At 42.1% G+C, this 26086-nt stretch overlaps 3 protein-coding genes across 3 annotated transcripts; 1 reads left to right on the top strand and 2 right to left on the bottom strand.

Annotated features, from left to right (window-relative positions):
• Window positions 1-2288: 2288 nt before the first annotated feature.
• On the bottom strand, window positions 2289-16293 carry LOC135496100 (uncharacterized). The gene is made up of 6 exons (XM_064785234.1): window positions 16237-16293; window positions 14484-14548; window positions 14009-14132; window positions 13055-13405; window positions 11180-11346; window positions 2289-2819 (listed from the first exon to the last, which is right to left on the bottom strand). Exons 1-6 carry the CDS (start codon window positions 16291-16293, stop codon window positions 2792-2794), a joined length of 792 nt encoding a protein of 263 aa, XP_064641304.1. The 3' UTR covers window positions 2289-2791.
• A 2613-nt stretch (window positions 16294-18906) lies between these two features.
• LOC135496379 (putative nuclease HARBI1) lies at window positions 18907-21550 on the top strand. Its single transcript, XM_064785677.1, has 2 exons — window positions 18907-19910; window positions 21359-21550. Exons 1-2 carry the CDS (start codon window positions 19035-19037, stop codon window positions 21500-21502), a joined length of 1020 nt encoding a protein of 339 aa, XP_064641747.1. The 5' UTR covers window positions 18907-19034; the 3' UTR covers window positions 21503-21550.
• Window positions 21551-21612: 62 nt separating this feature from the next.
• Window positions 21613-22797, bottom strand: LOC135496102 (uncharacterized). Its single transcript, XM_064785237.1, has 3 exons — window positions 22349-22797; window positions 21942-22064; window positions 21613-21817 (listed from the first exon to the last, which is right to left on the bottom strand). Exons 1-3 carry the CDS (start codon window positions 22795-22797, stop codon window positions 21613-21615), a joined length of 777 nt encoding a protein of 258 aa, XP_064641307.1.
• Window positions 22798-26086: the final 3289 nt, after the last annotated feature.

Genomic DNA, 26086 nt, shown 5'->3' on the forward strand with positions numbered 1-26086 from the left:
AAGAAGGACAGGGTGGAACAAAAAGAAAAGCAAGGGTACAAATCTGGACAGTTCTAGATGTTATTGAGGCTACTTTGGTAAAGATAAACTTTAGGTTGCGTTTTCTGAAAATGAAAATTTTTCACGTTTTATGAAACTTGAACAAATGGTTCTCAGTAACTATTGAGGATAATGGGCTGACATTTTCAGGGCTTGTTTAGGACAAAGTAATCTACAATAATACCAAGTTTCACTGCTCTAGGTAAACCAGAAGTTCTCTTTTGGTGAGGTGAAACAACGTCTGATGATCTGTTTTTCGGGGGCGGGGGGGGGGGTCTAGTCACCCTCCATGATAATTCTTTGTAACTTCACAAAACATGGGATATAACTTTGTTTCCTAGGTTATTCTGTTCAATAAAAAGGTAATTTTGACTTCTGATCTGTGAGAATCATTTTTACCAAATTGCCCATATATGGAAATTCAAGATGGCCGCCGTTACCATAATTACCATTGGCGGAACTCCAAAAAAATTTGCCAGGATAATCCTCTCAAGGCCCGAAACATAACCTGTAAGTTTCATTCCTACCCTCCCAATAACTATCTAGAAATAATTTTTTTAACATTTTCGACCAGTCTCCCCCCTTAACACACTAAGCACCCCTACAGCAATAAGTGCTGAGTGCTCACGCTGTCTAAAGTCTTTCAATGATCCGCACGTCCATTTCTTTGGTGAGTGCAGCGGATTTAGTGCGAACCGCGAACAGTTTTGGGAGCGGGTGGTGGATGAGTGCTGTTGCCGCCATATACTGCTGTCTGTAATTTTGTCTATTCCGATGCTGACCAACGGTTGGAGGCTCAAGTTGAGAGGTTTTGGAAACTCGACTCCAGTCCAGCGATTGCAGATGGTTTACCAATGATGTCCAGAGATGATAAACAAGTTTTCAACATTTGGGAAAAGTCCATCAAGATGGAAGGTTAAAGAGAACCAACCAAACCTTCCGAACAATAGATTATTGGCTGAAAAGCGTCTACAGTACCTAGGGAGGAAGCTTTCCAAGGATCCAGACTTGCACCAGAAGTATGTGGCCTGCATGGAAGACTTCATCCAGAAAGGCTTTGCCGAGCCTGTACCTGAGATGACAGAACAGCCAGCCATGATGCCCGAATGGTACCTACCACACCACAATGTTAAGAATCCAAAAAAGCCTAAAAAATTTCGTATATTATTTGACTGTGCTGCTGAGTTCCCCAACACATCCCTCAACAAACAGGTGCTTCAAGGGCCAGATACAACGAACGACCTCATTGGGGTCCTCCTTCGATTCCGTGAGGGACAGATTGCTGTTATGGGAGACATAGAACCTATGTTCCACCAGGTGAAAGTCTCTCCTCCTCATCGTGATGCATTACGTTTCCTATGGTCGGGATGTGTATAGAATCACCACCCATCCCTTTGGGGGAATCTGGAGCCCAAGCTGTGCTGGGTTCGCCTTACGCCATACAGCAGAAGATAACAAGAGTGGACACAGCCTAGATGCAGTAGACACCGTTATGAAATCGTTTTACGTAGATGATGCCTTACGATCGCTGAATACAGTTCCAGCTGCCATTAACCTTGTGAAAGGACTTTGCAGCCTGCTGGCGAAGGGAGGATTCAGACTCACCAAGTGGACTTCGAATAGCAAGAAAGTGATACAACCTGTTGCTCCTGAGGATCGTGCTAAGGAAGTGAGATTGCTGGGGAACCTTGATTCTGCAATACTGCCAACAGAGAGAGCTCTTGGTGTTAGTTGGAACACCCAACCCGACACGTTTGGCATCAAGATTCGTCCAAGGGATCCGATCATAACAAGACGTGGTGTGCTGAAGATCACCAGCTCAGTGTATGACCCATTGGCCCGTATGCACCAGAGAAGATCAGATCAAGGCTTGAGTACGACTCCATTAAGTCAGTCTCAAATTCTGAGCCATAACTGGTATGCACCTGAGAAGATCAGCTTTAGTTTTACTGATCCGGCTCAGTGGAGCTGAGCTGGAACTTGATCCTTCAGGGCAGTGACCTAGTTGTCAATTTCCTGGTTTGAATAGGATTGGTAATGATGAACTCGTTTGGGGAAGGCCTATGTCCCTGTGTTAAACTGCTAGTTGTTAGTTTGATGCCGCTGTGCGTACATCATGGCAGATCAGGCTCCATCTACAATGAGTAAAAAACGAAGCAAACCGTATTCTGAAGTGGAAAAAGCTGTTTTATTGGAACTTATCGACGATTACAAAGACATTATTGAAAACAAAAAGCATGATTCCAAGGTTTCAAAGAAAAAGGAACTTGCGTGGGACAGTGTTACTAGAAAGTACAACTCGGAACAAATGTACACCATCGAGATAAAGCACAGCTCAAGACGTTTTGGAAAAATGTTAAAATGAGAGCAAAGAAGGACATTGCTGAAGAAAAGCGTGAAAGGATGGCAAAAGGGGGTGGGAAAGATCCCTCAACTGTTGACAGCATGACGGAACGAGTCTCGTCGATGATTCCTCAGCAGATACGGCCGCTTCTGAACCCATTCGATGATGATGTTGAAATGGATGATGATGATAATTTCGACATTCCTGAAAGAGTTGAAAACTCTTCTACCTCATCACACCCATCATCACATAGCCTCCAAACGCTTTCTCTGCAATCCGGAACTACTGGGGGAAAAGCTGCATCCAGAATTTCGTCCTCGGATTCTCCTGCAACACAACGTACATTACCGTCAGCTGCGTTCGGGAGTGCTAAATCGTTACTTCAATTGTCCGACGCATTATCTGCCACTAGTTCGAGGGTGTCAAACTCCACGGCCTGCAATTATAACAGAAGGAACAACAGTGAAGCAACTGTTACGGATGATGCCTGTACCTCTGAAATACGTTCAACTGGGAAAGAGCAACTGATTACATTTGCCAAAGCAGAGCACGAGCTAAAGATGAAATACTGGAGGATGAAAATCGATTTCGCCCAAAAAGAGCATGATGCCAAAATGGAAACGTAGAAGAAACAGACTGATATGTTTGACAGGGTTCAGGGAAATGAGTGTGTCGACCAAAGTACGGAACTCATTGATGGGAGACACGATAAGCATACCCGTTTGCATTTATCGCCAGTGGTATCTTGGTTGAATGTTAAATAAAATTTTGACAGATGATGTTGTCGGCTACTGATTATAGGCCGATAGTGAGGTGCACTTGTTAACTGTTAATCGGAGTATGGACATCCATCCATGATTTTCGCCGATGTTTTGTGCCAGTTGGCTAAAAGCAAGACTTTATTTAAATACATGTATTTCATTACTCGCTTATTTTTACGTGGAATTGCACTGATTAGTTTTTTATCCAAACCCTACAGCAAAAGAGAAAACTTGTTTACATTCTGGACCAGTGTGTCAAAATGTAGGTTGTATCTGAAAAAGACAACCCATCCTGGACTTGCTCTTCATTTGTCCTTACATTTGTCTTGTATTTTAAAGGGAGTGTCCCGCCGTTTGGTTGTTTACGTTTTGGGATATCCTATCCTAAAATTGAAATCCTGCTATTTTTCTTTTATGTATTCATATCAGTGATCATTGTTATTTGTCATCGAGTGATCGGAGACCATGCATAAATAACTGTGCTGGATGGTCAAAAATTTAAACAATCAAACGGCGGGAAAATTTGTAGGACTTATTTGATGCAAGATGGTAGAAAATCCCAAAAATGGTAAAGTCTGACCTATTGAAAGAAGTATTGATTGTTATTAAAATTTTCGATTCATTATCATGAATGTTTTACACATTGTTATTGCTGTCTACATGGATTTTATGAAAATAATGGTCTAGTGTCCCTGTGCATGCCAGATTCAGCATTGCAGAATGCATTGGTGAACCTGGTGTCCAAAGCCCATTAATTTGTATGACCAACTTTTTCGACGATTTTTTTATTTCAAATATTTTTTTGGTTCAAGCTTTGATGAAGGCCCAACGTCAGCTGCCAACGTTGGGCGAACGTCCAAGCCGACGTTGTTCCAACATTGGCCAAACGTTGGCTTGCTATCTGGGCTGTTTTGAGTATCATCCCCTTCCTTTAGACATCTCCTCCAAAATGCTGTCGTACGAAGGCTGTTCGGAAAACTAGGCCTTGGCGCTCTGGCGGCAGTTCCTCTATTTCGTCATCGTCGTCTACATCATCACCATCGAATGGCACCTCCTGTTGTCTCCTTGCGTAGTTGTGAAGAACTGCTGTGGCTATTGTGGCTGCTGTGGCTATCACCAAACTTCTTTCAAGCTTGACACGAAGACCCATTTTCAAGCAAGGAAATCTTTTCCAAATACCACACACCCGTTCGACTGCAGATCGTGTCGCTATATGGGCGTCATTGTATCGTATGCTGGCAGCATCAACTGGATTGTGGAATGGGGTCAACAAATACCGTATGCATGGATATCCTCTGTCGCCAAGAAGCAAGCCATTCCCGATTTGTCCGTTCTCGTATTTCATGCATACTGCACTATTTTCAAAGATTCTACTATCGTGTGTGGACCCTGGCCATCTAGCAACAATATTAGTGAATTCCATGTCTGGACCTGAAATTCCTTGAACGTTTATTGAAAATATACGCTTCCTGTTCCTGAAAATCTCGGCATCTTCTATACTCGGACAAGAAATCGGTACGTGTATACCATCAATTAATCCAATCACACCTGGAAACCCAGCGACTTCATAAAACTGGCGGTGGACATCTTGGGCAGCATCAGCATCAGGAAATGCAATGAACTCAGGACGCCTGCTTGCAATAGCTCTGGATACTCTGTTCACTATCCGGCTTACTGATGACTGGTGAACTCCTACCAGGTCTCCATCTTCTCCTTGGAATTTACCAGTGGCAAAGAAACGCAGTGCTACTAGCAACTGGAGATATGCAGGTATTGCACTATTCTTGTCTGTCGGGTGTTCAATATCGGCCGTTATTAAATCAAGGAAATTCAACACGCTATCCTTCCTGAAACGGTACCTTATGCGAAATTCCTCATCACGATATTCCTGGAACGGATTTTTACGATCTCGTATAAGTCTGGGAACAGGCATTATTGGATTATTTTCTTCTAAAACCTCCATGATATCAAGCATGTCTAGCCACTCCGCCATGGTGAACAACTCTGATCAAGCTTGATCCGAAAGTTAAACCTGCCAGTGACCAGGTTTGAGTTTTGGATCTGTTTGAGCAGAAAGTGAAGTTGATCCTCAGTGGTGCATACCAAAATTTATTTGATCTCAAACTTAATCCAGATCAACGTTGATCTGAGCTACAACTTGGGTTGATCCTCTCTGGTGCATACGGGCCCAAATGTCACGAACGGTGACGAAAGCCACCATCCAGATGAGAAGACCAATGTCGACCACAATTGGAACGCTGTAACCGAAACGGAAAAGAGACAACCACGAAAACCGAAACGACTGATCGAAAGTTGTTAAATGCGCTCTACGCCTCTATAAAACAAAAATTATAAAAAATGATTACGTTATATGTTCACTCATATTATCTTCTTTACATTTACATAGATGCCATTTGCTATGAAGAAGTTTAGTGTATGTGAGAGATGCCAGAGACAGTTTACCAAAAAAGAATCCCTGCTAAGGAAACATCTATCGAAGTGTAAACGAATCGCGAAGTTTGATCGAACAGCATTCTGTATATACGGCTGTGGGAAAGTTTTTACGACTGATAAGAAAGCGGAAAAACACGCATTGAGTTGTTTAACAAAGATGAATGTAACAGATAAGCCACTGGTAGTTAAAAGAGAGAAAATGTCCCAATCACCCGTCGTCACAGTGATCGAATCAAGCGAGGACAGCTTCAAGGAGTCCCCTTTACGATTTCAAGCAAACAGCAAGAGACATCGGCAATTACTTGCTGATGTATTCCGCGACCATATTTTTGACACAGAATTTATGACTGAAACGAACCCGCACGAGTCGATGGATACAACTAACTCGACACCCGTGCAAGACGAACTGTGCTCGTCATACATTGCAAATATGAAACTGTCACCTATCTCTGATGATGAGAACACTGAAATGTCAAATGGATATGAGTCGGCACAAATGATAGCTAATATGACTGTGAACTCTAATCCCGGCCTTGGTACTTATGTACCCGCAGAAGAGGAATATGTACAGGCGGTGAATGCACTCTCAGTACCTGTGAACGAAGAATATCTTCATAGTAAAACCGCTGACGAAGAATATGTTCCCGCGCCGATTGCATCTTTAGTTACGCCAGTTTCGTATACGCCGACGCCAATTAAGGCAGCAACAACATCGCCACCGAAAATGATACCTCTCGAACCCGTACCTGGTGAGGAGCCGAAGGACCCCAGACATACCACATTGAACTCGAAGAAAATTACAACACAGAATCACCTGCCCTCACTAGACAATTTCATACCCTGGGAGTTTAAGAAAGTTACAATCACAACAAAGCCGGACGGTACTACGATAACGGAAATCAGAATATGGAGGTACGGAAAACCAAGTAACGAAGAGTGAAATCGGATGACTCTGTATTTGTGAAAGGCCCGGCCGTTACGTAAAATAATAAAATCAGAATGTATATCGCCCATGCTACGACATCGTCATCGAATCACGTCATGACGTTATTAATCATCGGATTACTCCATGTTGTAAAATGCCTGGAAATTAAGAATTATATAAAATCAGAATGAGTATCGCCCATACTACGACCTCGTGACGTCGTGACATTGTTACTGTATACATATCAAAATACTATGTGTTTATAAAATTTGGCCGTTACGATATCTAAACAAAATTTACGGCGCTCGCCACTCATAGGGGATCGGTTTCGAATATCAACGTGATCATTCTGTGACGTCTAGCGTTATGTGAGATATGTTATGAACTAGAATATAATGGATAAAACCAAGTCTCCTGTTAGATGGAATGGAAAAACTGTAGAGGGTTAATCCTGGAGAAGAATTTGAAAGTACAGATGAACAGAACTCTTGAACTGTTATATATTAAAGAAAATTTATATTGGTGTTTCATGTTTAATGTACATATGTTTGTAAAAAGGTTTCAAAATTTAAAAGGGATCGGAAAAGAGTAAGTTTACTCATGGGTATAGTAACTTTGGTGTCGTAGATGGGAGAATCCTGTTGTAAAATTTGACTTCTATCAAAATCTCGTGTTTCAAATTCAAACTGGTTTGAATTTTGGTTGGGGGCTTTGTGGAGATTTTGCCTAGAGTTTTTATGATCAAAATTGTTTGAGTTATATTTTTCGATGACAACCTATCATCATCTTCAAAATTTGAAACCTGGTCTTTCCATCACCTCTTCAATACTCTGTATCGTCGTGGGATCGTTAAGAAGATAGTATTTTGACAATTTAGCAAAGAATTGAGGATTTATATAGTTCAAAAAGTAAGTTAGGTAAAAAGAAGTATGTTCAAGAACTTGTTTCAAAACAAGTTATCTCAGAAAACGATCTAGGGTCAGCTTAAATGATCATAACAAGTTTGCTCAAAATCCTTTGATCTCAGCTGGTTTCGCCGTTGGAATGTACGCTGTACATTTCTGTACAAATACATGGGCTATGGTCCTGTACAAAGTTGTTTACCTTTTACTTTGCGCTATGCCCGTAATACTGTGGCGCGCTTCACGTACATTTTTGTGTGAGGTCAACGACCTTGCGATCGAGCGGGCCGTCGTTGATTTCGATCTTACAAGTGCGGTTTTCGGCATTGGGTCAATCTTTCATATAAATCCGTTATCCACATACAGGTGCTTTATCATTTCCATAAGATGCTTTTGAAAAGAGTTTGACACGATACTGCCTGTTTCGTGATGACGTCATCGCATTTGTGATCGGGAATTTGTTGCGATATCGTGTTTGCTCTGGTGCATCAACGTCTCGTATTGAAAAGATATACGAACCAAACTATTCAAAAATTAATGTGTATGAGAGTCAAGGTATTTTCCCAAATGTATCTAATCAAATATAATGTATATATGGACCTTTGAGCCATCTATCTACCTCCAAAATGACTTTGGTCCGAACTTTCGTAACGCTGAATCAGCTGTGAGATTCTTGAAAACACGAGGCGAAGGGGTATTTTTTTGAAACTTCGGGCCGCGCGCCTACTAAATGTTTATGAAATCAACTGAAAGTTTTAATAATGATGCCTGATTACCTTATAAAGAAACTGTATTCATGGTTTTACGAAAGCTTGTATATTTCCAAAGATTTTGTAATCCAAAGTTAGGAGAACTTGACATGTTGTAAATTTACCGAAGTTTTGATCGCCGTCTTGACGCGCCAATCAGCGGCACACTCTGTGGCGTTACATTTTGTTACGAAATGTGTCATTGGTTCAGAGAGCACGACGCGATGTCGCGTTTCAGTATAAAAGGCGTCAAGTAATGACGTAAGATTATTCGATTCTGAATCATCAACAGGTGAACATTAATCAATAACTACGTCCCCGTGGCCCCGGTCAATGTCACTGTGACATGCATTGTCATAACAACCGTAGATCAGCTGTGTTTTGTTTACATTTAGTGAAGCAGTGATTGAGTTTCTTCTATGCAAAGAATACATAATATTGTGTGACTAGAGATTTAGTTCTCATGAAATGTGCCTTAATGTATTGAATTCATAAGTGAAATATCTTCCATCTCGTGGAAACACCTACCAATATATGCTTTATACCTTGTATACGTTGTGCTGATTCTAGATGACTCTCTTCCTCGTGCCCATTGGCCATTAGGTTGTGTTGTCAGAGTTAACACTGCCAAGGATGGTTTGGTTCGTTCGGTGCAGTTAAAGACTGCTCGGTCAGACAGTGTAGTTCGGCCAGTGGATAAACTCTGCTTATTGGAAGCAGTTTCTGAGAACTTTGCAAAGGACTGATACGTTGTTCTTATGGACCTTACATGTACTCGTTTGGACTCTTACTCTTGTCGGCTACTCATTCTATAGGATGTGTATGATATGTGTTGGTAAATGCTATACCTGAGAAGTGTCGCATTTAGGGGGGAGAATGTTGCCGCCATATACTGCGGCTAGTTTGTCTTCGGCACCTCACCCGGCATAGGCGGAATCGGTCGCACACGCCAACATGAGATATTTCTTCTTTAATCGATTTGCAAATTAATCCTCGTCTCAAACTGGAAATTCTAAGCCAAATGTGGCTTATTGTAATGAGGAGAGAGGTAATTATGCAGTATAAAGCATACAGATAATTGAAATGCGTTGATTAATAGTTGGGCTATTAATTAGGCCTGTGTTTGGCACGTTTTAATGACTTGATGACTTTTGCAATATTTTAGTTGGTACTCAGTACGCCAGTAAGCGCCACCAGTTTTAGGATGCGGTCTTTTAATTGATATTCGTTATGCCAGGAGGCGCCACTAGTTTAGGATGTGACATTGTTTAAGATGTGACAATGATGATTAGTGCAGAACGTTATAATGGTTCCAGAGCATTAATTCGGTTAGTTTGGACTCAAAATCGCTTATGTTGTGTTTTTCCAGGATTCTGTTGCTGTTTAGAGACTTGTAAATATTAATCTGTTCTTTTGTCTTCTGTAATAGGAGGAATAAACAATTATATCTATCCCAGCCATATTGCTGTAGATGGCCATGCATGCTTCGTCATTTGATTTAATTTTGACTGCAGTCAGAGGGTGGTCAGAACCTCCAGTTTGGTATCAATTTCTTAATTCGTATAAGTTCTGTTACTACCATCTGCAGGGCTGCCAACAAGTACGATTTTGGCGTATTCATACGATTTTTTGTCGAAATTCCGGGTCCAATACGATAATACGATCTTAGATCATTAAAATACGATTTTTGAAAAAATGTGTTTATTTTTTTCGGCACCCTGTATAATTCCCCGCGTCGTCATTTCACCGTTCGAAGAATCCGTTCTACGTACTCGGGTAAACCAATATACCCGAGTGAGCGATCAGCGTACTAGTGAAGTTTGCGACTTAGATCATTAAAATACGATTTTTGAAAAAATGTGTTTATTTTTTTCGGCACCCTGTATAATTCCCCGCGTCGTCATTTCACCGTTCGAAGAATCCGTTCTACGTACTCGGGTAAACCAATATACCCGAGTGAGCGATCAGCGTACTAGTGAAGTTTGCGACTGAACATGTATGCGTTCGCTTACCCGAGTCAGTCAGTTCGATATCACGTGATGCAAGATGGCGCTGTCAAACTGAAAATTTTTGCTGCGAAATTTTTCATGTTTTTTGTCATGTTTGCATGCCAATTCCATGTTCAATTGACAAAATGAGGCGGGTTCATGAAACGGACAGCGAAGATGAATTCGAGGGAGATATTCGGGAACCACCAGCGAAATGTATAAGCTTTATTTAAGGTCATTACGAGCATTATTTAATGAAAACCTACCCCCTCTAAAAAATACTATTTGACACTCTCAAAATACTATAAATTGGGTGGAAAATACTACTTGCCAAAATTTAGGGTTGGCAGGTCTGCGTCTGATACGATAATAATATTATTGATTTTATTTCAGGAAAAGAAGCTCTATGACTTCCTCCTCAATGACCGGCTGATGGAAGAAGTAATGGTGGAAAAGATTCGGAACGAGAAGGTATGTACTTTTTATTGCATCAATGACGACATGTTTAAAGACAGAGTGTGTTGAAAAAACTCACGGCCGCCACTCACTGATATTTACAGAGTAGTATCTCCAAATCAGATACTTTCAGTGACGATCCCCTCGGAAATATACATTGGTCACTATAGTATCAGGGGTGCATTGATGTCATAACGATAACAGATACATGCAGCAAGGTGGTCAATTTTTTTCTCCATTTGAAGATGCGTTAGGACAGCTAAGTTCAGTGCTTTTATCGCGGCCATGTCAACAGTTCCCAATTGCACCAAGTCCACTCGATTATCCTGGTTGATGTGGAATCTTATAAGATTTTGAAAACAATTCTTTCCAGATCGACGCCCACACCATACTACTGATGGTCAGTGAACAGCTCGGGGTGTACATCCCAATATTTGGTGATAGACTTGCTACAAATAGTACAATCGCCTTCTGCAACAAGCTGATGGAGACGTCGTCCACATCAGCATCCAACACTAAGCCTACGAAATCTTCAAACACAAGAAGGTGGAAACTACTCACCAAATTAAGAAAGAAAATGAAGACCTCGGCAGATGCCGAATACGATACGACATCAACTTGCCATGGCAAGCCGGACCGGGCAATTGAGTTGGGTTGGACGCACTACAGACACTCTGATGATGTGTACAGACAGGTTCGGAGTAGTAATGGTGGGGGCACGAGACACACTAGAATAAGAAAACAAGCTCAAAGGTCAGACATTATCCGACTAGGAACAGAGCTTTTTTTTCCTGATGGAATTTCTACAAACGGTCCAGTCAGTAAATTCATGTTGTCTCTGAAAGACTTTCGAGGGCGGGATTTTCTGGATGGTACCACTATTGCGGATTGTGTTAATGGACGCTAGAGTGAAAGAAGGGTACTAGGTGGTACTAGGTACTCAAGGCACTTCGGAAGGATGACTAACTTATACTTAATGGACAAATCGCACAATCACCGCCATACTATAAGAGTGTAATGCACATCACCGTGGGAAAGAAACTGATGAAATTTTTCTGAATGTATTGATTGATAAAGGTCACGTGAAGAACAAAACGAAGTATTTCGCAAATAAAACGTTGGCCCACAGAAATTTTATAATCAGGGTCAAGGATGTTTTTTGGTGTCTGCCTCAGACCCGGTGAAGATGCGTTACATCTTCCTCGGACAATTACTTGCACTTATGCAGTTTGAGCACAAATCCTGAAGTCGTCCGTTTTGCCCAGTGGACCCGTCACACATTCACTAATCGTCAGTTCCCTTCATTCCTAATCAAGTAATCAACCGAGGCAGATGCGGTACTTGTCCTGTTCGTCCGCTGCAGGTCTGGTAGTGGTCAAGCCTCAATCCATGTCCATAGGATATCTATGAACATGAACGAACAAGTACAGGAGGAAGAATGCACGATTTCTGAACAAAACGCATGCCCAGCAAAAAAAAAAATATTCAACCGGCGGGTGCGACGGTCCGACCGATGGACTCCGCATGCAAAAAACTTTCCTTTTTCGCCGGGATGGAGCAGTCCTCTCTCAACCTTGCCTGAAAAGGAACACATTCATCCAACAATCAGGAAATACATGCGAACGGACAACATCGGATTGGACACTTCGCTCTCCGTTTACGCAATCTGTTTACAGTCAAACCGCAAAGGTGCCCAAATGTTTTCTGTTTTATACTGTACGGGAAAACAATACACATAAATTTGGTGACCAATGCAATGGGGTGCTTGCCTGGGTCATATTTGATGTCTTGAAGTTTTTTTTCTCAATCAAATCTGTTTTTAATGTGTTTTGCGGAACATATTCCAAAGGGAAAAGAGTTTAAAAGTGTAAACTTCAGGGTTAACTCAACTCACAGTGGGAGGTCAATTCAGGGATTAATGGAACTATTGTTAACAACTTGGCTTGCCACAGCTTTCTTTGATATTTGACCTCACCCAATGTAAGCCGTGATTGGGTTACAAGTACTCAATGAGAGGTGCATTGGATAAGCACAGTGATTGAGTGAATGTTTCTTCCGTCACATTGACCAAAACGTTTGTGAAGCTTTTAAATTGTAGAGTTGGCCTCCTTCACCATGAAAATTAGGTCTGGTCAAAATGCTTCTTGCACAATGCTAGACTTGGTAAGAATAACTAAGGACATACAAGATGGCTACTTGTACTAGAGGGAAAAAGTCAGTCAAATTGCAAAAAAAGATCAATACTAGGGTTTCGGTATTCTGCCCATAGCTACCACCATGCCATATTTCAGCCATCTAGCCCCAGCTGTTACATATTGTGTTTTGCTAACAAAAGACGGAAGCCACCGTATCGTCATATGTTCAAAGGCAGTATAATACCATAAGGTTTAGGATGCAGTATCATATTATAGGAGAGCTAAAGAGCTGTATACATACATGGGTTCCTTGGATAATAAGTCCCATGATTCTCTGTCGATCGAATATGTTTTTCCCAAGACATGAATATGGCAGCTTCCTGAGCAGCTGGGAGGCATGTTGTCCTTTTAATTCAGAAGGGAGGTCATTATCATTGGCAACGTCTGACTCGCTATCTTTATCTTCTTTTTCCTCCTCCGACTCTTCATCCTTATCTTTCACATCATCAACATAACCTCTCCGACAATGTCTGCTGAGGTCAGTAACTTCTTTATCATTTTCTAAATGTGCTATACGACGACGTTTGCTGTATGCACGTGTCCATGGCTTATTGTCTACCTCCTCTTTTTCCTTGAACCCTCTCTTTTTAACCTAAAAATATGTCCAGAGTTTCAGGAAAATGGAATTTGCATTTACACTTTAAGCCCATTTCCATGGATAAGAATTCTGCTAAGGATGAACGTACTCACAGCCAATCTTTCAAGATTGTATGCCCAGCTCTTTCTGATTACATGTATATGTCAGAGCTTCTGAATGAGGGAGTCGATACTCCACAAGTGGACGGGAGATCAAGATGGTCCGAATTTGCCAGCAAAAGGGTTAAGATTTAGCAGTGAACAGCTTTTTTAACACTTGACTTCATGCATTACCAGCTTCTTTATTGGTCTATTACCATTCAAACATTTACAACTGCGGTTAGCTTATCCTAAAACCTTGTCATGATCAACCTCATCGAAACTGCCCCGGATGTGTTTCATCCACCAAATCCAAGACTCCATGAACATGTGGAATCCTGCTGCCTCAACTAACAGGAGACATTTTGCATTAGGATATGTTGACCAGACTTATTACGTTAACAATCAAAGTATATAGTTTGATGAAAGGATGTTGTCAGTTTGACCTGTTCATACAGGCAACAAATGTATGCCTATATCCCGCTACATGTATCAGTCTCTGGTCTCATTGTCATCTTACCTCTGCCACAGTCACAACTGATATACCAGGCTGGTTGTTAGTTTTCTGTGTCTTTTCACAGAGTAGATCAGGGATACTTTCAACCTTCTGCCCACATATCGTACTTGTAGTTGATCTTCCTTCACTGCAATAAACAAGCAATATGACACTTTTTAAAAATGCCTTCATTCTCATTCTCATACAATCAGAACAGTTGATACAATAAGAAAACCGACTGAGTGATCAGTCCGAGTCACCGGATCAGCACCACAATGCAAAAGACGCAAAAGAAAAAAACGTCAGGAGCCAGACATGACGCAGAATCGTTGCTAGTTGACACTGTCTGAATCCCCACGTACAGTAAAATGTCAGTACAATAGATCACATTCAGATAGATCTTCTTAGAATTCTAGAATGTACTTACTCAAATTGTATTCCAAAGATATCAGCAACGACTGGAATAAACTAACAAAATTTCGTTCATTGGGTGCAATACCCATCTCTGAGCATCTCCGCAGCATCTTCTTCATTTGATCCAAAAATTTTATGATTCCGCCCATGCTGAAAGAAAAAAAAATTCTTTTTAAAATTCATGATCTATCTCTTATTGGTAACATGCTTTCCATTATCCTCATGATCATTGGTCATGTTGGTGTGGTCTAGATTACTCACTTTTCAGTGAACTGCAAAGTACGAAAAATGACCGATCAGTTTTTATTAACAAAGTCTCCCTTATCTTTATACACCCAAATGTCATGAAATTTTCAAGAAAGGCGTCTTATGGTTTATTTATTTCGTTTGTGATTAATTTGGATGACTTTATATCCAACTTTAACCTTGGTGGACGCTACTGGACATTGGTGGATGCTGTTTAGGATGACCGTTCAAAACCGACAAAAGTGTAGAACTTAGGGGCCTTGTCCAAATTATTCGCCGAAATTCGCCGTAATTCGCCCCAAAAACGCCACAAATTCGCCTTAAATTCGCCGAAAGTCTCCGGCGAATTTTGGCGAAGTTCTGACGATGTTTGGCGAAGTTTGGGCGATTTTGAAGGCGAATTTCGGCGAATTTATGGCGAATTATCGGCGAATTTTTGGCGATTTTCTGACGAATTTGTGGCAATTTTATGGCGAATTCTCGGCGAATTTATGGCGATTTTATGGCAAATTATAGGCGATTTCTGTTGAACTTTCCGGCGAATTTGTGGCAATTTTCCGGCGAATTTGTGGCGATTTTATGGCGAATTCTCGGCGAATTTATGGCGATTTTATGGCGAATTCTAGGCGGTTTTTTGTTGAACTTTCCGGCGAATTTTTGACGATTTTTGAGGAGGTTTTTGGCGAATTTTGGCGAACTTGTAAAAATTCGCCGTAAATTCGCCAGAAATTCGCCGGTGAATTTCGGCGAATAATTTGGACAAGGCCCCTTACCATGTATATCTATATGTTGTTGGGCTATCCGGGCCAAGTGAACCTGATCGAAGCATTGAGTGCTTATGAGTCACACTATGCAGTTGTTCCGATAGAGACTTTTCAACTTGATCCAGGATGGACTTCTCATCTTCTTCAAGTTCGGACTCTCTAAAGTTTCCATTGCAGTTTTAAAGGAGTTCCCAGCATGCCTCATGTCGAACAGAAACTGCGACGAGAAAACATCTTTCAGTTTCTAAGGTTTGGTGACATAAACATTCCCATTTCATCGGCATTAATATCCGCAACTTTGAAAAATATATAAGCGTATTAGTTCAAAACATGTGAAAAATCCTTCAGTTTACAAAAATCATCAGGGACACATTTGCCGTCGGATACAGCAGCAGAGTTAGACGTCCAGCATTATGTCCAGTGGTCGCACTTTTCAAAACACTAATAGCACCGGTACTAGGCCTGCTAGTACTACATGAAGCGATATTACTGGCACTGGCAGTGCGGCTGCATACATGTGTATCATCATCCGGCGCAGGACGGCCATGTCCAGGAAATACACGAGGCTGCTGGACATGCACTGTTGGTGTGCTTTCAGAAATGGCCGGAGCCAAAGTATAAAAAAGCAGTATAGAATTTACATGCCTTTCTTTCCACCAAGAGCCACAGTGCGGCAATTTGATAGGGCTAACGGGTTTTCTTTTTTTACTGAGTTCAATGGCACTCTCATTTTCTTCACAATAACCACATGATTGAGACATTCTGTTCATCAGCTCATCCTCCTGGACCCGCGAACCGCGCAGCACGCTCAACGATTTGGCAATTTACCTGAAGTTTCATTGACAGTGTCGATGAATTGTATGTGGCTATTTTTAGCTCAGGCATCGTCAGCGGGATGTGTTGTGCGGGAAGTTTGAATTATTATAGTCTTCGCCAGCGCTTAAAGTGATGAAGACCACTGCCGTTTTTAGACGTTCCAATGAAATTTGGACGTTGCCGAGAGACATGCCTACGATAGGCGACATTACAGGGCCTTATACCGATATAAAACTAGGTAGGGCCTACCCTCTCAGATTCCATCGAAATTAACAGGGCCTAGGCCCTACCGGTAGATAAAACTAGGTAACCAGATTCCATCGAAAGTAATCGAGACAAAGTCAAAATAAGCAGTAGGTCTTTCGTAGAAGGCCTAGACACCGGGCTAGGGCCTACACTACAGCATGATACAGCGGGGAGGCATCATAAGCAATGCAACTCGATTAGGGCCGCGCACGTCGAGTAGGCCTATCGTGTATGAGGTCTAGGCTACACTGGAGCTGGCCGGGCCTATTTCGTAACCATGGCTACTGAAATGAGCCAAATCGTCGGCCCCCCCCCCAATCTTTGAAGAAATTGGCAAAGTAATTTACGCACAAATCCAGGGGCCAATTTGTGAAAACAAAGAGTAAGGCAGTGCCCGTGGCCGTGCTAACCAGTCGACTACGGTAGCCTCCCGGGGGTAGCCTACTCTTAGAAAAATCAGCAATATTAAAATTAAAAATGTGTTTGTTTATTTCTTTATTCAGTCGGCTAGCCAAGCTGCTGAGCAATACAACAATGAGGGTCAAGGAGTGGTAAGGGGACTCGCTAGGAACCATGAGATGCTCTCAGATCGTAAATATGCCGCACCGGCTCGGCGTAAAATAATGATTCCCGTGGATCCCAAAACTCCTCTCCTGTTGTTGCGTTGGCTACTCCTGACCCCCCCCCCCACCACCACCACCACCACCATAGGCCTACACACACAATTTTGCTCTCTGCAATATCATAGGCGGCCTATGCTATTGTTGTAATTTCGGGCGTATACATCACTGGAAATGAGCGACATTGCTTCCCATTGGCTGAATACAGTAAGGAGAATATGGAGCCGATTGGTAATGGAAAACTCATTACAGCATTACAAAAATAGTATCAAATTGCGTCCACAACCACTTTTTTTTAAAGATCCAGATCGTATGGAGCCTTAAATTGCATAAAATAGCCAATATTTTTTGATTGATACAACTTATTTTGTTGAAATTATTTGTGAGTTTTGTGCACTTTTAACAGTTTGGCAAGACCACCGAGCTGCATACAACCAAGGAATTAACTGTGTATAGTGGGCTGACCTAAGGTCGAAAATCACCTCTCTTCTCGAAATCAGAGCAAAGTCATTAGCATCCCCAGATCAATTTTCAAAGTTGAAATACTCCAGGATTTATGTATCAAATTAGCTACTACGAACGATATAAGACCTTTGTGCACTTTTTCTATCAAAAAGAGACAAAATTACTCACTCAGAATGACGTTATTCCCACTGGGAACGAGTTGTTGATATTAAAAATCCATGAAAATCCGACGTTTTTTGCCTTTTTTCATCAAGCATGTCAAGTTTGCTTGCCGCCACCATTTTCTAGCTAAATCATGTGACAAAAGCTTGAAACCTTGACCCCATTTACCTTAGAAGTCTTCAGAACCTGTACATTCAACACTAGAAACCTCGACTCCAGGTCAACAGCGTTGTCAGTACAGGCCGCCGCTGGATAGCGAGATCGCTTGGTGGTGGTTGTTACGCTCCAACTCTATAATAGTGCCAACTCTGATGGACATGATTCCAACTTCAATATGCCAACTCTGATGGAGATAGATAAGTATTCAGCCGCAAGATGTCTCTACCGGGTGAACGGTTTGTTCCAAGTCTAATATGCCAACTTTGAAAGCGAAACTTTGTATACAGTTTCGATACACGTGCGAGTCAAGATGTTGCGATCATTCCTTATACTTTCTCCGGTTATCTTTTGTCATTGTGAATTGGGGTTGGCCGGTTCCGACACGGTACGTACATGCATTGGTTCACTGATTAATCTAATGCGTCTGTTCTAAGAAGTTCGTTGACTTAGCAAAATGAGTTGCTGATGATACCCTCAATGGCCACATTGATGTGCTTGGGTCAGTGACATACATTGATCTGTACCTGTAACCGGGTAAGGTGTACTCTGCACAGTCTCTGTGCTCGTGCAAGGTGGCACAAAATACACGCTTTTTGACAGCAGATAGGGCCGAAGGTAAATGCGCTATCCCATGCTAGGCTGGATAGGCAGTGTTGGAGCAGTCCAAGCCCCGGCCTAGGCCTACTGCTAGAGGTTGATGTTAATAAATCGACGCTGGGCCTCCTGGAAAAAAAGGTAGTCATCTTCAGACACTTGTCACGGGAGAGGGTACATAGGCCTACATGTATTTTCAAAAATTCTATTAAAAAAGTCTGCCTGGAAAGGGGAGGGCTGAAATTCACCTGAAAAGAGCCACCCGCAAAGGTTCTCCGGGGAAGGAGTCTTTTTAATTTCTCTAAACATTTAGGCCCGAACTTATAAAAGGTGTTTTTCTCTTAGACAAGTCTAAATCGCCTAGACAAGTCTTAATCTATCGTTTAGCATGAACAGCTACTACAGAAGGATGTTTAGTTTGGACGTGTCTAAAACTGTCATCCAAGATAGACTAGGGTGTCTAAATAACAAAGGAATTGAAAAACATACCTGGGGGCTTGTTTTGCAGCTGTTTAAGCTTATGATTCATACATGTAGAGGAGGTTACGGCGTGTGGTCGGCAGAATGGATGCTCTTGCTATACTTGAATTTGCACAAGACGAACGAGAGGAGCATGAAAATGAAATTCAGAGAAGACGCATGAGGGTGTTCAGGGACAGAGAAAATCCTTTAGAGGAACTGTCAGACCCGAAGTTCTTGAGGCGCTTTCGAATTTCTAAAGAAACATTTCGATGGCTACTCGATCTCATCAGTGAAGACCTACGTCGGCCAACTCGGCGAAACCAAGCACTTACACCACTTTTGCAACTGGCGATTGCTCTTCGTTTTTATGCAAATGGTGCATTTCAACATGTCACTGGAGATACCTGTGGTGTGTCACAATGGGCCTGCGGCGAAGCTATCCATCGAGTCACAAGGGAAATATGTGATAGAAAGGGAAATTTTATAACTTTTCCCGAAACCCAGGCGGAACGACTAAGGGTGCAGCAAGGATTCCGCGATATTGCGCAATTCCCAGGTGTAATTGGTGCTCTCGATGGTTCGCACGTTCCCATCGCAAACCCAAGAGGAATTAATGCCCAGCGTTTCATGAATCGAAAGGGTTACTATAGCCTGAACTGCCAACTTGTTTGTGACCATGAGTTATGCTTCACCAATGTCGTCTCCAGATGGTACGGCTCTGCGCACGATTCCAGAATCTTTGAGGAATCACGACTTTGCCAAAGATTCAGAGCAGGAGAGCTCCAGGGTATTTTGCTGGGTGACCCAGCATACACGTGCACCAGATATATGTTGACTCCGGTTCGTGAACCAAGAAACGTTGCAGAGCGGAATTACATTCAAGCCCAAAGGAGGACAAGAGGGGTCATCGAGAGAGCGTTTGGGGTTTGGAAAAGACGATTCCACGCTGTTGGTAGGGGAAATACCCTTCGATGTTCAGTAAGTAAATCCAGGAGATTTAAAAAATTTCACCCCACCACTCACCTATATTTGACATCGACCTCATGCTTACAAGCCTCACCTAACCTGAACCACACCATAGGACTCCGATTGGCCTACATTGTTGAAAAAACGGTACCGTCTGAATACTAAAAAATGGTGCTGGGTTCAACACCAAAATTTTGTATTCATTAAGGACCTATACCGTTTTTTGGTGTTGACTTCCTCAACACCATAATTTGGTACTGGGGCGATACTATAATTTGGTACTGAGCTGGTACCATTAAATGGTATTGAATCTGTCAGTACCAAAAACTGGTATTGACATTTGAGTGAATACAAATAAATGGTATTCAGAATTTCCGGTACCATTTTGGAATACCAAATTACGATATTCAGACCTGGTCAATACAATTTTTCGGTGCCGGGCTAATACCGTTTTTTTACAGTGTAATGGCTTCCAACAGAATGGTGAACCCTGAATTTTTATCGGTGTACCCCCATTTCGCCTACACCCATTTCGCCTACACCCATTTCGCCTATTACCCATTTCGCCTACCCCCATTTCGCCTACCCCCATTTCGCCTACCCCCATTTCGCCTATTCACCATTTCGCCTACACCCATTTCGCCTACTCACCATTACGCCTACTCACCATTTCGCCTACTAAAAAGGAAAAGAGTGGTGTGCGCTGGACATTTGAACAATTTTACGAATTGTTGAGCTTGGTTTTTTTCCTTCATATTATAGCATATTTCCCAGTTAAACTTTACCATACTTTATCATTCCAACCCGGCCTCTTGAGACAAGACCACAATTGATTTTTTAAGCCTTTTTCCAGTTAAATTGTCACAGTTTGACCGCCTTGCATCAAATAATGCTTCGGGTTGTGAATCTGAAATTTGGATATGACATTCCAGACAGTCAGGCGAGTAAATGGTGAAATTTTATTAAAACTGGTGGTTGTCCACAAATGTTTTTTCTTCAAATTGGACAAATTTGAGAGACCATGATATTTCCACTGTTTTCAGCCAAATCATGACCCTACTCATGACCCTACTCAGTTCGTCTGATAGTATTTAGTTGGTATTTAGTTGGATAAACTGCATATTTCTAAAAGCGTTACAAAATTCTGGCACCAATAGACATTTCAAATTAGACTAGAAGGCTGAAACATCTTTTGAATTTGAAGTCACTATCATAAAACATTTGAAATGATGTAGGCAAAATGGGTAATAGGCGAAATGGTGAATAGGCGAAATGGGTGTAGGCGAAACAGTGAGTAGGCGAAATGGGTGTAGGCGAAACGGTGAGTAGGCGAAATGGTGAGTAGGCGAAACGGGTAAATTTTGTAGGCGAAATGGGTGTAGGCGAAATGGGGATGAACCTTTTTATCTGCTTGGATACCAGTTCGCGATCGGTTATACTAACTGGCATGATTTTTTTAGTTGCAGCACAATATGGCCATAATCATCGCTACAGCATGTCTCCACACCTTGGCCATTCGCAGAAACGATCCACTTCCAGATGATTATCATGGTGATGCCAATACTGATGCGCCGAGAGCCAGCAGAGGAAGCGCATCATCATGAAGCTAACCTACGAGGCAACTTATTTCGCCAAAGATTCATAAGACAACACTTCCAGTAAGTTTTTATAACCTTTATTTCATTCATCATGTCATATAGGATACATCCATAGGCTACAGGTCAATGCGGAGTTTTCGAATTTTTTCCTTGTAGTAGTCCATCTTCGCCTCGTAGGCACGCTTCTTAAATTTTGCTGCCTCCTGCTGCAAATTAAGCAAACTCATTTTTTGTTCATGTTCATCTTTCAGGTAGGCAAGTGTTTGGTCGGCCTTCTTTAAGACAGGAGATTCATCGGACATGGTAGCCCTCTTCTCAAGGCTGGAAAGAAGAATGCAAAGTAATTTAGCAACGCGTGTGGTCAGGAACTCCAAAGTGTTGGAGGTCCATAGTGTAAAGTGATTAGATTTGACTGATACATCGTTGTATTCCATTCACTGCTTACCTTTTACTAGAACGTGGTTTCCTGGGGGTTGCGGCAGAGCTGTTGTGAAGATCGTAGTTACCTCCAGTATATTCAACTTCCCCATCCACATCTTTCAGGAATGTTTCCGCGGCTGGAGTGCAGCTGAAAAATAATGAAGGATATCTTTTATTTTTATAACGACTGTGGAGAATGGCGGGCCTAATAACAACCCAATAGAATGTCATAATAAAGTATCATGATAACTAATCACTTTTCGCATTGTTATTTTATTTCTTTTCTATTTCGGAAAGTAGTTTATTTTTCAAGGGATGAGTTGATGTCATTTGGATAGTATTTCAGTATAAGTAAATCTCACTTCGTTTTTGCTGCATATACCTTTGCCTGTTTTTTATGAAAGTTAATTCAAACAGATGACCAATATTTACCTTCCCAGATCGTCAGCGCTTGTTGATGGTAAGGGTTCATCAATGACGTCATCAGCAACTACAGGAACGGAAGGGGCATCGTCATCCACAGGATTATGTAGTTGTTGCAGATCCCCAGGTGTGATATTCAGAATGGCAAGGATTTCGTCATCCACCTCCCCTACAGTGGCCGTCCCCCCTCCAGTTTTACCAAGGTCGATCTTTTTCTCACGGGCTACGGCCTTGGCCTTGATCTTCATTCGTCTCCAAAGGTCTTTCAGGTCCTGTGGACGTTCGGGAAATGAGGCATTCATTTCCCCTGCTATCTTCTCCCATGCTGCCTGTTTTCTCTTGTTTGCCTGGACATCCGTTCGCTTGTCTTCAACGATATCTTCATGAGCTCTTACCAGCTCAATTAGAGCTCTCCGCTGGTCCGGAGTGAAATTCTCACTTCTCTTTCTTCCCAACATTGCCGAGCGATGTACGTCACTTTACGGCCTATGGGCTGAATGCTGTGCAAAGGAGTTCAGTTAAGGTCAACCCCATTCACCAAGTATTACATGATCGTCTGAACAAAGGAAATGCGATCTATGCTTCACATTGCATCACCAGCTGGACTAGTCTAGCTGGACAGACGTCCTTCTGTGGTTCAAATTTCCGATGAACACCAGTGTTTTGTAGGACATGTCTACCTCTAGTCTTACAAATGTTTAGGCTTAAACAGGTCCAAGTTAAACAAAAGAAAAACACGCTTTATAAGTTCGGCCCTTAGGCTCTATAGGCCTAAGGTTGATCCTGAGGCCTAAACAACCGAGATGCATTTTCTTACCTCTCAGAGAGGTAAGCTTTTGCATTGGCGAAGCGTCCGTCGTCCGTCGTCGTCCGTCGTCTCTTAGCAGGGCACGTTTCGTAACTACTGGAGCCATTGACTTGGTACATCTGTACCCCTATGTAATGGGACCTTAAAGACAAAATTTCGGTCCGGTCTGATTCTTCGTTTGGCCACAAGGTGGCTTAAACCGAAAACACAAAAAGTGCTATATCTCCTTAAATGAGGGCTCGATCATCGCCAAATTTTTATCAAAGGTACATCTAATGACGATACATGACATATCACACGGGTTTTTGAGTTGACCTACTTTTCAAGGTCACAGCTGAGGTCAAATAGCGTAAAATAACCGTTATTGGCACATTTCGCAACTAATGATGCTATTGACTTGAAACTTGGTACAATTGTACCTCTTAGTGAAATGACCTTGGACACCAAATTTCGGTGTGGTCTGATTATTCGTTTGGCCACCAGGTGGTTTAAACCGAAAACGGTAAAAAGGGCTATATCTGCTGAACTAATAAGTATGGCTGGATCTTTGCAAAACTTTCATCATCGGTATGTAATAAGGCTACACATCACCTCAGTCCAATTTTGACCAATTTGACCTACTTTCCAAGGCCACCGTGGTCAAATACTTCGCTGATGTGTCTGTCTGACGAGTGGTATGCACAATGGCCCTGTCCATTTCATTCGAATACGGCACTTTACACTGCCATAACCAATACATCCGACCCCTTAATTTGCAGGGCAGATACAGCTCAATGATGAGATGGATGGGAAGTTTTCCTTTCACGGAGCATTTTCAACTGCTTTAGCTTTTTCATCGCTTTTTCAGGACAGTGCAAAGCAGCCTCGGAGTTCGTCTGTTTACCTGATCGATGATGACGTTTACAAGGAGTTGTATCGTTTTCTGTCGGAAGACGTACGATGGCGGGAACTTTCAATGCCTGTGGAAATGAAAGCATACCAGAAGAAGATTTCTGGCAGGTACCGAATCATGAGAAAAACCAATCCGCTAAATGGGAACGACGAGGAAAGAATTGTGGAAGTCGGTGGACATAGGATAGTTCCGAGGGTATCAGAAATTGAGCCTATAGTCAGGTATTTCTTTGGCCAATATAAAGGACTCGCTGCCAAGAAACTATCCGCCGTTATATCCAGGCAATACTGTGCGATGGGAGAAAAGCTTGTGCGTCGATATCTTGCAAGAATGAAAGAGAGTCAGAGCCGAAAACCTCTCTTCTCCAACAAAGCTCCGCTTCGGCCTGTTCTGGCAAAATCAGTGATGGCCCGGATCCAAATGGACCTTGTGAACTTCTTAAACATGCCCGTAGAAATAGACGACATGAAGTACTGTTACGTTCTCTCAGTGCTCGACATCTTCTCAAGATATCTTTGGCTGAGGCCACTTTGCGACAAAGGGTCGCCTGGGGTGGCTGAAAAGCTGTGTGAAATATTTATGGAACACGGCTGCCCCAAAATAATCCATTGCGATAACGGCGGAGAATTCAAAAAGATGGTTAGCGGACTAGCAGAGAGGTTAAACGTAAAAATCATCAAGGGTCGGCCGTATCATCCCCAGACCCAAGGAAGGGTTAGTTTCAATGCGCTTAAATGTTAAAAAAATGCAGGTACAGTAGGACAGATTGGAATTTGTTTCAATGGACCCCCGGGAAAATGAATTTAACTCAGGGTCTTGGAGACATATGTAGTTCCAATGGTAGGTCCGACTGTCAGTGAATAAATTTATATCCAAATCGTCACTTTATATTTATCGCCTGTTGTTACTGCAACCCATGAACTCCTCCATAAAATTATACGTCCCGCAGATATGAAATTCGTGCTTGTGAATAAATCTTAACGGACAATAATAATCCTGTTCTTTGTTTTCAGGTTGAAAGGGTACAAAGAACGTGGAAAGAGAAACTCGCGTTTGACATTTCACAATTTGTGCAAACGGGCAAGGCTCATAATTGGGTTGGAGGATTGCCGTCCTACGCAAGACTGTACAACAACTCCCCGCACGAAGCTTTTAAGAGTAAGTACACATCTAAAGGTTTTTATGATCCGAGGAGACTACAGTACTTGGAGATCTTCAGGATCCGCCATCAAATCTTGCCCCCTCCTGATACCCACCTCTGAATTATTACCCCTAGGAATTCCTATTAGGACATGAAAGTTTTCGTCTGTGATCAGATGGACAGAAAAATATTTTGGGGAAGACAAAAGTCAGGTACATGTACCACAAAGCAATGGAAAATTGCCCGGCGACTTTTCATGTGTACCTTTTTTCAGATAAATATTGTCCTTTTGAGTCGTACTTCGCCCGAGCGCCTTGGTTGCCTGTCAGTAAAGAAAAGAATAAGAGCGACGATGGAACAACAACCGAGGACGAAGACGAACATGAGGAGGAGGACGAAGAAGAAATGGGGGTGATTATCCTTTATAGATAATTCCTAGATGCGGGATGCAGTCATCCTTCGTCAAGCGGGTTTATTTTTGCTTGCTCCTCTTTCATGTGACAAATCAGTAAAGAGGTTCTGGTGAAATTTCTGTGTTGAGCTTCCAAGATAGTTGAACACCTGAGCGAGAAATCACGACTTAATGCTCCGAAAAAAACGAAGGTGGTAGGTTCGAATATTTCTATGTGATATTTTCCTCGATGGGCCCTATGTGTGCTGAAGATGAGCCAAATTGGAAGGGGGGTGTTGTTTTGGCATAGAATGACCCGCACATGGAAAGTAAAATCTCTCCCGTTGTTTGTCTCATACTCTCAATGTTTTCCCGTCTTTTTCAGGTGGATACAAAAGAGAACAGTGCAACCCTGGAAGATGTTCAAGCTTTCAAAGCAGCTGCCGATGAAATTAGAGAAGAGGTCAGAAAGACTTCGAAGAAATACGCACAGAAGATGGTTAACAAAAAGCTTG

The sequence above is a fragment of the Lineus longissimus genome, chromosome 11 (assembly GCF_910592395.1).
Source record: "Lineus longissimus chromosome 11, tnLinLong1.2, whole genome shotgun sequence".
Taxonomy (NCBI): Eukaryota; Metazoa; Nemertea; class Pilidiophora; order Heteronemertea; family Lineidae; genus Lineus; species Lineus longissimus.

Bases quoted from the DNA above. Each gene is read 5' to 3' on its own strand.
- LOC135496100 (XM_064785234.1), bottom strand. From the start codon at position 16,293: ATGCCTGAGCTAAAAATAGCCACATACAATTCATCGACACTGTCAATG. The intron at 11,347-13,054 runs GTATGTATACAG...TTCTTATTCTAG, and splicing joins TTATTATCCAAGGAACCCAT to TGTGTCTCGTGCCCCCACCA. The intron at 2,820-11,179 runs GTGAGTAGTTTC...TTATAATTGCAG, and splicing joins TCATTTTCTTTCTTAATTTG to GCCGTGGAGTTTGACACCCT.
- LOC135496379 (XM_064785677.1), top strand. From the start codon at position 19,035: ATGGATGCTCTTGCTATACTTGAATTTGCACAAGACGAACGAGAGGAG. The intron at 19,911-21,358 runs GTAAGTAAATCC...TGATTTTTTTAG, and splicing joins GAAATACCCTTCGATGTTCA to TTGCAGCACAATATGGCCAT.
- LOC135496102 (XM_064785237.1), bottom strand. From the start codon at position 22,797: ATGTTGGGAAGAAAGAGAAGTGAGAATTTCACTCCGGACCAGCGGAGA. The intron at 22,065-22,348 runs GTAAATATTGGT...ATTATTTTTCAG, and splicing joins AGCGCTGACGATCTGGGAAG to CTGCACTCCAGCCGCGGAAA. The intron at 21,818-21,941 runs GTAAGCAGTGAA...TCTTCTTTCCAG, and splicing joins AAACCACGTTCTAGTAAAAG to CCTTGAGAAGAGGGCTACCA.